This window comes from Apaloderma vittatum, unplaced genomic scaffold (assembly GCF_000703405.1).
Source record: "Apaloderma vittatum isolate BGI_N311 unplaced genomic scaffold, ASM70340v1 scaffold22690, whole genome shotgun sequence".
In the NCBI taxonomy this organism is placed as follows: Eukaryota; Metazoa; Chordata; class Aves; order Trogoniformes; family Trogonidae; genus Apaloderma; species Apaloderma vittatum.
The window spans coordinates 8,262-22,750 of NW_009694316.1; the positions used below are offsets into that span (position 1 = coordinate 8,262).

Sequence of the window (14,489 nt, forward strand, 5' to 3'; positions counted from 1 at the left end):
TTCTCCTTGATGAAAACTTGAACAAGCCGCTTGTGTTTGATTCGCAGAGAACCGTGAGAAACAGGCTGTGTGTGTGAGGCTGTGTGGTTTTCTCATTCTATTCAGCCCTTTGTATATTCAAACTCTTCTAGTTTCAGTTCTTGCTGTTCTGCCAGATTTCCATACCATTGGTGGGTTTTCTGAATTAATAAGTTTCTTTCTCCCCCCTCCCTCCCATACCCTCACCACCTTTTTGCAACTGGTGAAAAGTTTTTCTAAGCACGCTGCCCTCTCCATATTGATTTTCTTCTCTTGCTTGTCTAACCAGCTCTCAGATGTTTTATTTTGCAAAGCGTTAATAGAATTTTCCTTTTGCCGTTGCACTTTATCTATTCAGGAGGTTTCAAGAAGTCTCATTGTGTCACCGGACTATGGAGGAAAGAGGCTATTCTTCTGTTACAATGGCTGCCCTAAAAAATAACGCAGGGTGGGGTAAAAGCAGAAAGGGCAGAGACGGAGATAAAATGTTCTGACCTTAGGAAACAGAAAAGATAACCAATTAGACATTGTTGAAAGGGCACCAGCTGGCTTGAAGAACACCCCACTGATTACTTTTTCTTAAAGGCGCCCTTGGCCCGCGTCTGAAACCCGGCTGCGAGAGCCGCCTCCCCCCCCTCGCCAGTTTTTGGATTTGAGCCGTCACGGCTGACCCGTCCGTGTGTCCCTGCGCCGGGATCCCACCGCGGAAGGGAGGGATGCCAGGCTGGGGGGATGAAGCAGGGTCCCCGGGGTGCCCGCGCTCCTCGGGGTCCCAGCCAGCGCGTTGGAAGTCTCCCGGGTTAGTCCGTGCGGGCGGTGTTTGTTACCGCTCATAGAGATTTATCTGCATAAAAAAGATCTCTGCCAAGATCGGGGCCTTAGTACAGACAGCAGAAAATGTTGTTTGCCCACGGGACGTGTATCCAGTGGGCGAGACAGCGTGTCCTCTTGTACAGGTGGGAGAGGCGACCGAAGCGGCGCATCCCCAGCACAGGGTCAGACCAGGAGCTGGACCCAGTGTTCCTTCACCCTCGCCAGTGCCTCGTCCCGTGCCCAGACCCGTCCCCCAGCACCTGGAGGAGGTGGAGGATGAGGCTGCACAAGAGGTTTAGCCCTGCGGTGCTGCTGCTGCCGGCTGCAGCTCAGCCCAAGAGAGCGTTTGCACCCCACGGCTCAGGCTCCAGTCTGAGAAATCTCTTACCCCCTGAACAGCAACACAAGCAGGTTTAAGTCCCCAGCAATGTCCTTGCAGGAGGTGCCTCGGGGGCCAGAACCTCCCTGGTCTGGTGGGATCTGTGCTGTGCACCTCTCTGGGCTCTGGTGTGGGATTTGAGGCAGATTTTAACTCTTCCAGTTGAATGTTGAAACTTGTGCAGCAGCAGCTGGCGTGGGGATGAAAGGGTGGTCAGCACGCTCGTGTGGACCGTGGTGGAGGAAGCAGCGATGCTCTAGGAAGCAGCGTTAGGTGGAACATGTATTTTTTGGTTCCATTGAGGCCAAGACCTATGAGAATGAAAAATTAAGATTGCTGTGCAAACATAACCCCAGAGCAGAGATAAGCGGTGGTGGTAGGGTGAAGGGGAGCTTTGTCCTTATCTGCCTTCTGATATTACTCATACTTGCGAATTTTCTTCCTTGGAGTGAGGAAAGACAGCAGGACAAATGGCTCCGTGCTTAATGTGGTTTGGATTTTTCAGTGCATCAGCATCTTTCGGTCTCATTCGAGATGGCTATCGAGCCTTGCTGCTCTCCTCCACCTCAGGCCATCGCTAAGACATTTTGCAAACCACTTTGACTGAAAAAGTTAAGAGCAAGTTAACCAGAGACAGGTTTTTAGATGAGTTTAGGCATAGCATATGCTTTTGCTGCAATATATTTTCTTTTTCCTGGAATGTATTTCACTCCCATAGCTAAGAGAACTTCAAGCCATTTTTTTACCAACTCCCCAAAATACGTCTCTGCCCAGCCAGGCTGAGATTGTAATTTGGCAGAGAAGCAGACTTGGAGTGTGCTCCTCTGCATAAGAGAACCAGGCAAACTGCACTCCCAGACCCCTGAATTTTGTCCAGGCAGGATCTTTCAAATCCTGCTGTAACTCCAGGATCACGTTAGGGCAGCAAGAGCTGCCCGATGAGGGGAATAGCGAGTCTTCAATTTTTTTCAGGGACGTTGCCCAGGACATGTCCTGCAGCGTGCGGGACCGACCTGCTCCAGCTCCTGCAGCCTCCGAGCAACAGCCTCACGTGTGATAATGCGGGAAAATAAATCCCAGCACAACATCCTTCTAAAATAAAGTGTAAAATTTTAGGTGTGGCTGCACAGATTAAATGGAGGTGGAATAAATCATGCAAATAGTAATGAAAGTTGAAAGCAATTTGGTTGCACTTCAATACGTTTCATCAGTCATCTCTCTTCTGAAGTGGAAATGCCAAGCCTGATGCGAATTAAACTTTCCCCCTCCTCCCTCTCCCCTCTCTCTAGCTTTTCAAAAGGCCTTTTGAAAACCTCTGAATACCTTTCTTGGCTGACCAGATTTTACCCTGCTCATACTTCTTGTAACCTCCTAATTCTCAGCCAAGACAGTGACTCTAATTTGGGGAAGTCGTGGGCTTGATTTGCATCCACGATTCCTCTCTTGGCCCTTCCTTATCTCCCCACAAAAGGGAAGAAGGCTGAGCTGAGGCACGACCGGGGACCGAGGGCAGGTGGAATAGCTCCTTAGATGTCTGACTTTTTAGGGCAACAGAACTTTTAATGCTCACTTTTCCGCTTTAGGATCAAATGTCAGCTAGGACAGGAGTTGAAAGCAGCAGATTTCCAAAAGGAAGAGCTGACTCTGAGCGAAGCAAGATCTGATGCAGCGTTTGTACCTGAGCTGAGGCTGCTTCTCCCTTTGTCTCCCCAGTGTATCTGTCCTGTCTCTGCGAACCCTGGAGCCGGTGTGTTAAAGCGTGCATCTCCCCTCTTTTGTCTTGCAGGTCGAGGACGCCATGCTTATGTTTGACAAGACGACCAACAGGCATAGAGGTAAGAGAGAACAGGGGCTCCAACAGCACATTCTGTGACAGCTGCTGCATGGTGAGCACGGCCAAAAATCACTGGTGACATGGTGACCCGGTGACTAAATCCAGCGGTGCTGAATCCCTCCGTTCTGCAGCTGTTGCAAAGGAAGGGCTGTTTGGCTTGTAATGCTGTGTGTCACGTGGACTTTCTTATTAAAGATCACTCTGCTGGTCACACTAATGATGATTTACCTTTGGGAGGGACATTGTCAGGCTCCGTGGCATCCCTGGGAATAGGAAAGCTCAGGGAGCTGGGTGTGGTGCGGGAAGCAGAGGGTCTGTACCACGGTGGCTGGCATTAGGTTGAGCTGGGCATGAGGCCAGTTAGGCTGAGACACCAGCAAATTAAGGTGCTAACTCCTCCACTGAGGTTTGAAGCATGCGGGAGTTTTAAAGGCGAGGACTGCTCGTCCTCCAGTGTTGGTAGCTCAGAATAAGCAGAATCTCCAGAAGAGGAATTTCCCTCTACATATTTCACAAGACAGGCAAGGCTTCATCACTGCTTGTACGGATCTGTGAAAGTGTGCTGAGGGTTATTTTCAGCATTATGGCCGTTCCTTTCAGTGGAAATAAATGATGCTCCTCTGTCTCTCAGCAAGCGTTTCATGTTATCCCTGGAGCAGAGATGCTGAGCCCAGGGCAGAGAGCAGCTGGGCCAGGGGGTAACTGTGCCTGGGTTCTCACAGTGGCAAATAAGGGAATTCTCTGCACCGGCGACAGGCTCCGAGACCTTCTTCTCTCTGAATAAGGCTGATCTTATGCCACCAGTCTCCCTGCTGTTTGGAGGCAGTGTGGGAAGCCGGCACGGCTTGCAGCTTCTCGACGGTGCGGACGTGTAGCCATGAGGTTTGTCGTTTGCCCTTTGTACTCCGGCCTCTTCGTGGGGGTTCTCATGACTGATCTGGTTATCGCCTCGGCCAGGAATGTGTCGGCTGCTTGATGTGGTGTGAGCAGCCCGGGTGTTTGCTGGGGCTGCAGGAGGCGTAAAGGAGCCTGTGCCCAGCTGGGCAGCACTGGGAGGGGAGAGGGGAGCAGCCCAGCTGCTGCCCCTCGCCTTCATCTCCGGGGCAGGATCACAAGATCTGACCTCCCGGCACTGTCTGTATTATCCACTGCTCTGATATTTGCTTTAAGAAGCAACTCGGGGCGTGCGGATGCCTGGGTGAGTCAGGCAAAGCTCCAGGGGAGCGTTCCCTCCCTCCAGCAGTTCTCTCCTGGGCACTGATCCCTCTCTGATGTCAAGGATCATAGTACCCTGGAAAAGTCAGCAGCAGCGAGCAAAAGGCTCTCCTGGAAAGATAAGCTCTTCAGGGCCAGGGAAGGCATGTGAACAGCCAGTGCCCATCAGTTTTGTAACAGGAACCAAGTTTTCAAAACTCTTACATAGTTTGGAAAGTTCAACCCCTGACAACTTCCTTTTATATCCAGAGAATTTTCCACCCTTCTCTTTGCAGCCACCCTTAAATGGGCCATAAATACCCTTCTCCATTCAGGATCTTGGCACGTTGTTTGTTGCATTTAAGAGCTGTGTTATGTGGTGCTTTTGTGCAGCCAAGTTTGCAAGCCCCTGACCTCCTGTCTCTGCCTCGGCCACCCCACGGAGCAGGTCTCTGCCGTCCTTCTCCAGGGTTGCAGATGTAGGAGACTCCTTAGCTGCCGTGAAACCTTTTGTTTTTCCCACAAAGGGCTTTCTTTCCCCCACGACGTGCGTTGAAGAGAAGAGGCAAGAGGTCTTCCTTCTTTCCCCCCCAGGAATTCTATGAATTTATTCCTGCTTCTACGTAACATTTCTGTTCATGTTAGCATCCTTGTGTAAGCTTCTAGACAAGAAGTGGAGTGGGGAAGAGCTAGGAGTCCAGAGGGACCACAAGTAGGCTCCAAATGCCGTTGGGTGGAGCTGATGTCACCCGTACCTCCACTGGCGCTAGGCTCCCGTCCCAGCTCTCACCCGCTCCTGGCAAATACGGGAGATCTCCGGCACCCAGGAGGGTCAGCTCTGTGTTGTGAGGCTGTTTCCCAGGGAACAGGATTTACCCTTTTGCTGGGGGAAGAACAATGCTATTTATTTGCCAGGATTAGCCAAAATCCCCACAAGCATGTGAAGCCCGGCCGGTGCCGAGGCACTGGAGCAGCTGCCAGGGAGGCACAAAAAGTGTGAGCTCCAGGTCTTTACTGCTGCTGGGTATTGGTGGAAGGAAGAAAGAAGTGTAGGAGGCAGAGTAAAGAGTCATCTTCATCTTCACACCTGAGTTTATCCAGTCTTTTCTGACATTTCTTCCTTCTCTGTACAGGTGGCAACCCCTAATCAGGCTAACAAACTGGCTGTGATGAAGCGAGTTCTGCTGCATCGATCCTTTGTAAAATCACCCGAGATTTTACAAATCGTGACACTCTGATTGTGTTGGAGAGACGCTTAAAATGCCGTAGCATGCAGCAAGAGTGTTAATGGCAATTCTTAAAGCCACTTGCGGGTTGCAAACTGTATCTTCAAATTAGCCAAGGGAAGGAGAAATGGCAGATAAAATATCCGTTGTGGTTTGCTGTAGTTGGTCTATGCCTAGAATAATCGACATAGGCAAGGGAAAGGAAAAGTATTAAAATTCACTCCCTACTGCTAGGAGACGAGATAAATTTCCTTGCAAGCAAATTGAGAATATTTGTTGACATAATTCTGGCACGTGTGTGTTACCCGTGTGCCTATTCTGGTAGCGTGGAACTCGCCTGCACGTGCGGCGCTGGGCCAACACCAATTACTTAGTGGAAATGCACAGATTTAACCAGACAGACTAAGAGGGACTCGCAAAGCTGCTCATCGCCGAACAGCTTTATTAATACCTTGGGAAGGCTTGAAAACCCCACCCAAAATAAAACTGAATGCCTTGCCAGTGGAGCGCAGAACTTTTGGAACGTTAAGAATGTCATCGAGCTACCGCTGCGTTGCCTCTGCTGGTGTCTTTTTTTCTTTTTTAACGTCCGACTATTCCTGGCTGTTCTCTAAGGAAAATAAGACTTGGAGTTACTGCATGCCTGTCTGTCTAGTGATACTAAAGGCAGGCTAGAGAATCTCTGAGTATTTAACTGAAGGAGTGGTTACTTTTTGGAGTACCGCAGGTAAAACTGTCCCTGGCTTCACTGGGACGCAGCGTCTTCTCGCAAGGCTTCTTCTGACTTGGCCACTTAGGTGTGATCGTGGGCACACAGTGAACCAGCGAATTTCTCTGGGTCAGCTTAGTTAAGATGTCGTTTGGTTTTGGAAAGAAAAGATTGGTAATCCTCTGCTTCAGTGCCCTCTGTTCTACTTTTTGCACTTCTGTACAGGGAGCAAAACCACACACAAGAGTTCTCCAAACGCTCGGGAAGATGGCTTTCATCGCTTTCTTCACTGCCTACAATTTCATAGAGCTGAAAATTACTAGGTCAATCTTGAAAGGATTTAGTAATTGGAAAGAAGAAAAAAAAAAAAAAAAGAAAAAAAGAGGGCGGTGTTATTTTGTTACCCTTGCAAAGTGCAGATAAAATCTGGAGTTCAGCATTAGTTATTGATCTTGGGGGTTGGAGGGAGCCTGGCAAGATGATGATGTCCTTCTCACTTGATTACGGGAGGGAGCTCCAGAAGGCGTACCAATTCACTGCCCAGCGGCTGCAGCAGCGGAGCCGGACGGGGCGGCTGCGGAGCCGGGCGGGGCGGCTGCCGTGCCCTCGTGCTGTGCCCGCAGGGCGATCCCCTGTGGGAGGATTGTTTGTTGTATCCAGCAAAGCTGAGAAAAAAACCCTGTACATGTCGGGTTGCGTAGCAGAAGGGTTTGATGGAACTATCTGAATCGAGGGGTGCGGGAACAGGCTCAGCCTTTCCCGACTGCGCACGTGTGGAGATGAAAATGCGGTGGAGCCGAGTGTCTCCTGGCAAATTCGTTTGGCAGCCACCCTTTCTTTCTCAGTTTGTTAAGCACGAGGGTAGAGATGAGTCAAAAGAATGTGGAATATTGGTTAGTTACTGTAATGGGATGTTCTTGATCACAGCCCTGGGTGCTCTCTGGCGGCGTGTGCTTGTTCTGCGCTTGCCTGTAGCCATCGACTGCTCCAGAAGCTGTCCCTGGCGTCACCGCAGCCCCGCGTCTTGAACTTGCAAAAAGACAAACAAAGATTTTGAGTGATTGAATCCCCCAAGTTGTAATTGCTGGTATTGAATGTAATACTATATGTTTTTCAAACCCATACAGCCCCCAGAGTTATTTTCATATCAATTAACTCTCTCACATGGCTGGGAATGGCAGGGGAGAGAGGAGGGAAGTGACAGCATGTGATTTAGACTTCTCTAATCTTAAAACTAAACAAAATTAAAGAAAGGCAGGCTGTCTGAGTGATGCAAACAACACCCTATGTGTTAGGGGTTCAAACGTCTCAAAAAGACAGGGATTGATCGTGGCAGAGCTTTAAAATTACTTGGATTTTTGCAGTTGTTGCAAACCTCCCGTGGTTTCCCGTGCCTGGGGCAGGGACTGGGGGGGCTCCTCGGTAGTCGTAGACGAGCATCCCTTCAGCTCGGCGTCCGGGCTGGGGTCCTCGTCATGTTTGCACTGTCCCCAGTTTTGGTGCGTGAAAGGAATTGTCCAGGTGGCAGGAGTTGGCACAGCAGGCGTGTAAAAAAAAGGAGGCTGCTAGTGAGATACCGGCTGTGCCTCGGTGGAGGATGGTGCTTTTCTTAGGCGAGAAATAGCCTTTTGTGTTCCGTCCGACTGCCACACCCTCAGCTTTGTGGTTGACCTCTGAAGTTACGATTGACATTTTTATAGGTGAGCTATAATTAAGAATCTCTGCAATTATTTGTTTATCATAAGGCAAGGTCATGTGCATTTCAAAACACATGCCCAGGTGGTTTGAGTAAAGAATATTTAAAATACATAGAAATAATTGCCCACCTTGGTCATTTTCAGCCGAGCTTTTCTTGGCAGCGATCTGGTGATGGTACTGAGTGTTTTGAGGAGAGCTCAGAAGGAACCTCTCACCTGCTCTCATAGTTTTGCTTTTAGAAGGATGGGGCTGAGGCAGAGCTGCTCTTCGGGGTGGTTTGACCTGCAGGATTTTAAGAAAGCATCCGCCAACACGGCGGCAGTGCTTTTTTAGAGCATAAAGTGCTTTAAGGGCTTTGGAAGACAAGTGTGACATAAGATATAAATGGAGGCAGTATTATTGTTATTGCTTTCCTAGATGAGACGGGCTTTTATTCCCTTGTCACCTGTATCACTTCATAAATGGGGCTCCAGAGAGCACGGTTGTTTTGAGGGAAGCGCTTGCTCCACTCGGCCCCGTGCTCCCTCGCCGGTGAAATCCATCCCAGGCACCTGGGGTCTGCAGCACGGGGAGAGGCTCTGACCCTCAATGCAGAGGGGTGCGGAGCGTTTTGCTTCCTGCCAAAGGCATAGAGGATCGGAGGGAGGAGTAGCTGCAGACAAGGTGGTTTTTTAGAATGTTTTTTTAAGCAAATATTTGCTTCAAAACTTCATGAGGGCTGTGAAGATTCATTAGTTAATATTATTTACCGTTTGCAGACCTATCGGTGCAAGTGGTGATGGCTGAGCGGTAATGCCGTCAGTCATACCTCGCTGTTTAGATTGCGGCGATGACATGTGCCATGTTAATATTTAATATGTGTATGTTTTTCGTATTACATCCGCACTTATAAATATTCATGTCATAAAACGCATTAGCGCCTGCAACGCTGAAGAGCTTCGTGTTGTGAGTTCACCTCCGTCCCGGCTGGACGCGCAGTGGGAGCCGGGATGACTCCGGCTGCCGGGAACGAGCACGGGGCAGGGGCTCATGGCTTCACCCCGCTCTCGGGCCGGGTGACCACAGCCCGCCACTTGCCCATTTGGCCTCCGTTTCTCTCCCTTCAGCCCTTGCACAGGGCAGTGGGGACTGGGAGCGTTGTCCCCTTGGGCAGGGTGACAGCCACTGCCAGCGTGGGGGGTTTGACGCGGCGACACGCCGGCAGCCCCGAGCTCAACGGGCTTGATGCTGCTCTCGCTTTGGTGTTAATAAACACAAAACAAAAAAGGAAAAGCTGCCAATTCTTGGATCCGTCTCCCTTGTGTTTTAATTTCCTGGCCAGTGCCTATTGCTGCTGCATCAGGGCACCTTACGTGGAGGGTAAAAATAAACGCTTTCAAGCCAGTATGAGCCCCGCATCCCAGTAGACTCTGTTTCAGAATAGCAAATAAGGCTCCTGGCCACGCTTTTCAAGGCGATTATTGAACGTCTCGGGTGGTTACAGTCATTGTGCCCCCAGCCTCATGCTGGATAACGCCACCTGAGGCTTGGAATAATTGCCCAGCTATGTACTGTCTGTCATACCTTATTGCTTAATTTTATACCAGTAATGAAAGTTACATCCAGAGGAGAAGGAAGAGCGAACAGCTGCACTGGCCGGGACGTACTGAAGGAGTGGACGTGTACAAACGCTTTCTCTAAAGGAGGAGAGAGACTCGGCTTGCCAGCGGCACTCGAGAAATGGGTTGACGTTTTTATTTTCCAGTTTGACAAACAAATGCAATAATAACAATAAAAAAAAATCCTGCCAAGCTCCAGTAAACGCAGCGCTTAGTTTGCAAGTTTTCAGTTACACAATCGGACTTTAAGGTAAGTATCAACTTAAAAGTGTATTGAAAAGGACAGTAGGTTTCTAAAACACGTTTGTATCTTGTCTTCATAGCTAACGTGTAGACAAATTATTTCCCTCTGCCCAGGGGGGAGAGCCCTACAGAGCCAGACCTTTTTGACCCTCTTCATTTATCCACCCTCCTTTGCATTAGCCCTAAATCAGGTGCTCTCGAGAGGAGGCGTTTCTGAGAGGCTCCGTCCTGGGCGCTCTCCCTTGGCAGCCTCTCCAGCCGGGAGACGAGGGGCAGGGGTGTCCCCGGTCCCTGACAGCTCCGCAGAGCGGGTGTCGGGGACTGACGGATGCAGGAGGCAACGTCCTGCTCCCGTTCCCATGATGGAAACGGCTGCAGGAGGAGGGGATCACAGCCAGAGCGTAAAACCTGCAGGAAGGAGGAGGCGTGCAGGAGGCAATTTAGCATTTTCTGTGGCACCTATATACAGAGGACACTAAATAGCTTTGCAAATAGTGGTTCAGCTTTCTGGGGTGCAAGAAATGATGGCTTTGCAGATTACCAGAGTCTGATACCTGGATCAGAGACTCGGAAAGGTGGGAGATGGCAGAGTTGGTTCCACAGAAGGTATCTGAGTGACATCCAGGACCACTAGACTCTGTTTCACAATAGCAAATAAGGCTCCTGGCCATGCTTTTCAAGGTGATTACTGAACGTTTCCTTCCCGTGGAACTGTGGTGACCAGTTGCTGTCTTAAAAAATCTTCCCATTCATGTAGTACTGAGCAGCATCAATAACTTAATGCAGTTAGACTATAGTTGTATTGGAGAGTGCAAAATAGGTCAGTGGAGCCTTTCTCATCTCTGGAAGATCTTTCAGGAAGCATAAAGCAAGAGTCGTGCAAATATTTAAGAACTTTTTTAAAAATTATAATAATGGTTCAGTTGCACTTGCAGGAATGGGGATATGTGAGCTCTGCCAGGCTCAGGGCTTGTGTTAAAAAAGGGCTATGGAATCTTCCCAGCTGAAACTGTGTTGAGAAGACAGTGAGGTCATTTTAATATGCCTTCAGCTTGTCACCGCTGAGCAGCCAGTTTGAGTGACAGATAAATTAGCAAAAATCCTGATGATCTGTGAATGGATAGAAACCCTAAATGCCATGAATAAGTTCTTGCTTATGAATCTACTCAGCTGATGAAACCGAAACCCTTTGGCTTCCCCGAATGCAGGAGCGAAGTGATTAGCAGGTAGTGCTTCAAGTCTTGGGGGACTGTTTGAAAATGTTAATTGAGGAAAGGCCAGAAACGGGAGGAGAACAAAATGCAACATTTGCATAGAGGGGCAGTCTTAATACAGCGAGCAGAATTAAAATCAGCGTGGTGACCTTGAGAAAACAGGCAGCTACTAGCAGCATGCCTGCGCCTAAAACTGTGATAGGAAAGTGTGGAGACGCACTGCTCAGCTTTTTCTCCCCCGTGTGTTCTGTGCTTCTCCCAGCTGAGAGCAGAGTCCTCTCCAACGGGCGCTGAGGAGATGGCTGTCGGGGGTTTTTTATATGTATCTGTGCTTTGTATCTGCTGGTTTTGGCAATAAAGCTTTTGCTGAAGGTGAGGAGGACATTCCCAGCAGGCTGAAGAGGCGGAGAGCCGTTCAGTGTCCCAGAAGAGGGGCTGGTTTGCCTCCCCGTGCAGTCCCCGGAGTAAATCACCTCCAGCAGCTGCCGCCTCGCTCACACCCGGCCCCCCGATGCTGCTGAAGCCTTTAATTTTACAAGGTCATTGCCATATGTAAAGCCTCCTGGCGATCTGTTTAAGATAACACATCCCCTATCCCCAAAACCTTGAGATTCAGCAGAAATATGGGTTACGTGAACAATGCTGGTAGCGCAAGGTAAGGGTTTTACCCCCGAGGGCTGTCTCTCGCTGCTGCCCTTGTGTCCCCGGCTGCGATTCTGGACATTTATTTTTAAGTGTTGGTAGTTCTGTTGGGGCATGCTGGTCCGAGCTGTGCGGTGCAGCTGTGTGGCTCCGTGTGCTCCTGCCTTGCTGACCGGGGTGGGCTTTCTTGAGTGAGTGACAGGCTCTGTGCCCGGCGAGCAGGAATTGCTCCCGGGGTCGTTTTTGCGAGGCAGAAGCTTCGAGTTGCTCCGCTGGCGGAGCAGGGCTTGGCAGTGGGGTGTGTAAATGGAAGCGCTGCTACCCTGCAATTAACGGTTTGCAGCTCTTGCGTGGATATGTTCCACCTAATCAATCCTCTTGTATTAGCCAATTAGGTGCTGTTAAAATTACTGGCTTAGATACATAAAGCGCGTGCTGCAGCGATGGTCTCGGGGCAGGTCCTGCGGAGCCTCCCGCCTCGGTTTGCAGGCGGAGGGTTTGGGTTCTGCCGCTCCGTGCGCAGAGCTCTGCTGTGCTCGGCGGCTCGTACCTGGCGGCTCCGCTGCATCTGTGCATTCTGCATTTCTGGGGCTTTTCCACCGAAGGGACAGAGGAAAGTGGAAGCCCTGAGCCAAGTTCCTGGGAATTGGAACAAGTAGGAGCTGCAAGGGCAACCAGTTTTCTGCTGTAAATTGTTGTGTTTCTGTTGGCTCTGGTGAGCCCATGGCAAATAGCTGCAAGCAAAGGCCAGAGAGCCCTAACGAGGAGGGGCCAGCACTGACCAGGGGCTGGACCTGAGCTTGGCTTTGCCCTTTGCTTTGCTGGCTCCTTCCCAGTTCTCGACTGAAAGGACGAGGATGATTTCTGTAACTCTATCTTCACCTCCTCGCAGCAGCAAGGGAAGAACGGAACATCTCCAAAAAGCGTGATTCTCTCATCGTTTAAATTTTTCCTTCTTTGCTCTGCTCAGATGAGACCCTCTGAGCTCCCTTCCCCAAACACCTGGAGCCCCAGAGCCAGTGGTGGTGGGTGCAGCCTCCGGGGCCTCGCGGGGCGATGCCGGGTGGGTCGTGTCACGCAGGGTCGGTGCCGTTCGCATCGCTGCCCTCCTACCTGTGCTCAATAGTGGTTTTCCCAAAACGTGAAGGTTTGACTGAAGATTTCTTTAATTAGGTTGATTAATATGTGCTGGCAAGGAGTGCTTTTGCTTATTCGGTGTGTTTTTTCTATATATAAGCTGAAGTAAGAACATCTGGCACTTTTTTCGCTGGATCCGATAGGGTAAGTAAGTTGAAAAACAGCTTCTTTCAGAAAACTGCAGGTCAGCGGATTTGGGTTGTGGTGGTTGTTTTTTTTTCAATTTATTGAGCGTTTTCTGACCCAGAAAGAGTACCTTCAGCTACTGTCATCATTCTCAGATTATTCTCCATTTTTAAACACCTTTCCATGCTAACGGCTTCATCATTTCCCTACTTTGGAAGACGACCAGGAGCGAACAGCGAGAGCGCCGCTAACCCTGCCCAGCCCTCCTCGTCCGTGGCAGGAGTCACACGTGAGCGCACGTGTTGCTCAGCGCACTCAGAGCTGGGGCAAGACCCATAGGGAGAAGCCTGGCAGGAGAATACGCTCTCAGCACCATTGTAGCAGCAAATATTCCCTCGTTGGCTCACAGGAAATTTGGACAAGCTCAAATCACTCCAAGGTATTGGAGGTGGGTTTGGCTTTTGCCGATGTTTCCGCGAGCCCGTTCCCCTCCGCTGGGGTTCCTGCTCTCTGTGCAGCCTGTCCCTGGAGCGGAGCGCTTGCTTCCCTGCTGCTGGCACGAAGTAAAAACATTTGTTTTTCTTCAGTCTCTGGAAGTTCTCTGAGATTGCAGGAAAGCAAAAAAAAATCCAGGTGATGAAAGCATGGGGTTTGTCTTCCTGCCGGTCAGTCGGTTCCCCCTCCGCCACCACCGCTGCCCGGGTTTTCTCCTGCCCGTTGGGCTTGGTTTGACTTTGTCACCGGCAGGGACTGTCCCTGGACGGGGGCTCAGGGGGGTTCAGGAGCGGCGGGAGGTGGAGGTGGGCTGATGACCTGCTCGGCTGCTCAGGGAAGGAGCAGCTGCGGAGGGAAGATGGGAGCAGCTGCGGGTATGAAATCAGTCATTCTATGAAGAAATGGATTTGATAAATAATAAAACAGTGGTATTAACAACAGATGCTTTCCAGGTCAGATGACTTTGATAAAAGCACCCAACAGCCGTGGGTAATAGTATGAAAAATATGTATCTATATTTATAGATCTATCTATATGAAAAGGCGTATAAGTGGGCGCATGTTTGTGCACAGACACACGTGTGTATGTGCTCACGTATAAACATATCTGGCATTTTATTTCTGTTTTAAAATGACAGCGAAAGTGTCGCTGCTCCCTTTCTTCACAGATTTTGAGACTTGCTAGGAAAACCTGAAATCCGATCGATGTCTCCAAATCTGGCGCGCTCACTCCCCTCCCCTCCTCGGCGCCGGCTCCATTTGTTTCTATATTCGTACCTTTTCCTTTTGATAACTGTTTTGATTTGTAAAATGCTATGCCTTACACAGCATTGCCTTTATGATGATTTAGCGTACTCTTCTTATCTTTCACCTTAAATCTTTGATAAGAGCATTTTAAAAATGAAATTGCTACCTGACACCATTCCGCGCTCCTGGCTGGCTGCCACGCTGGGAGCTGCCGAGGAGGAGAGAGGCAGGAGCTGGAAAACCTTCCTGAGGGCTGCGGGTGATGCAGGTGGGACGGAGGAGGCTGAGGATGAGGAGGAAGTCACGGTGGCACCGGCCTCCCTGCCCTCTGCCGCCGGGTGCTCGCCGTGCCGCTGGACACCGACGCTTTTGCAGGGATGGGTGTTTTAACAGTGTCGCCAACAGCCCCTGAACGCT

General features: G+C 50.1%; 1 protein-coding gene across 1 annotated transcript in view; it reads left to right on the plus strand.

Moving 5' to 3' along the window:
- Positions 1–2,996: 2,996 nt before the first annotated feature.
- Positions 2,997–14,489, plus strand: part of LOC104272373 (RNA-binding protein Musashi homolog 2-like) — a gene marked incomplete at its 5' end in the record, with an annotated part of 52,923 nt that continues 41,430 nt past the window's right edge. Inside the window, one exon of the mRNA XM_009867352.1 lies at positions 2,997–3,045. Coding sequence (XP_009865654.1) covers positions 2,997–3,045 — 49 coding nt within the window. The remainder of the gene's footprint in view (positions 3,046–14,489) is intronic.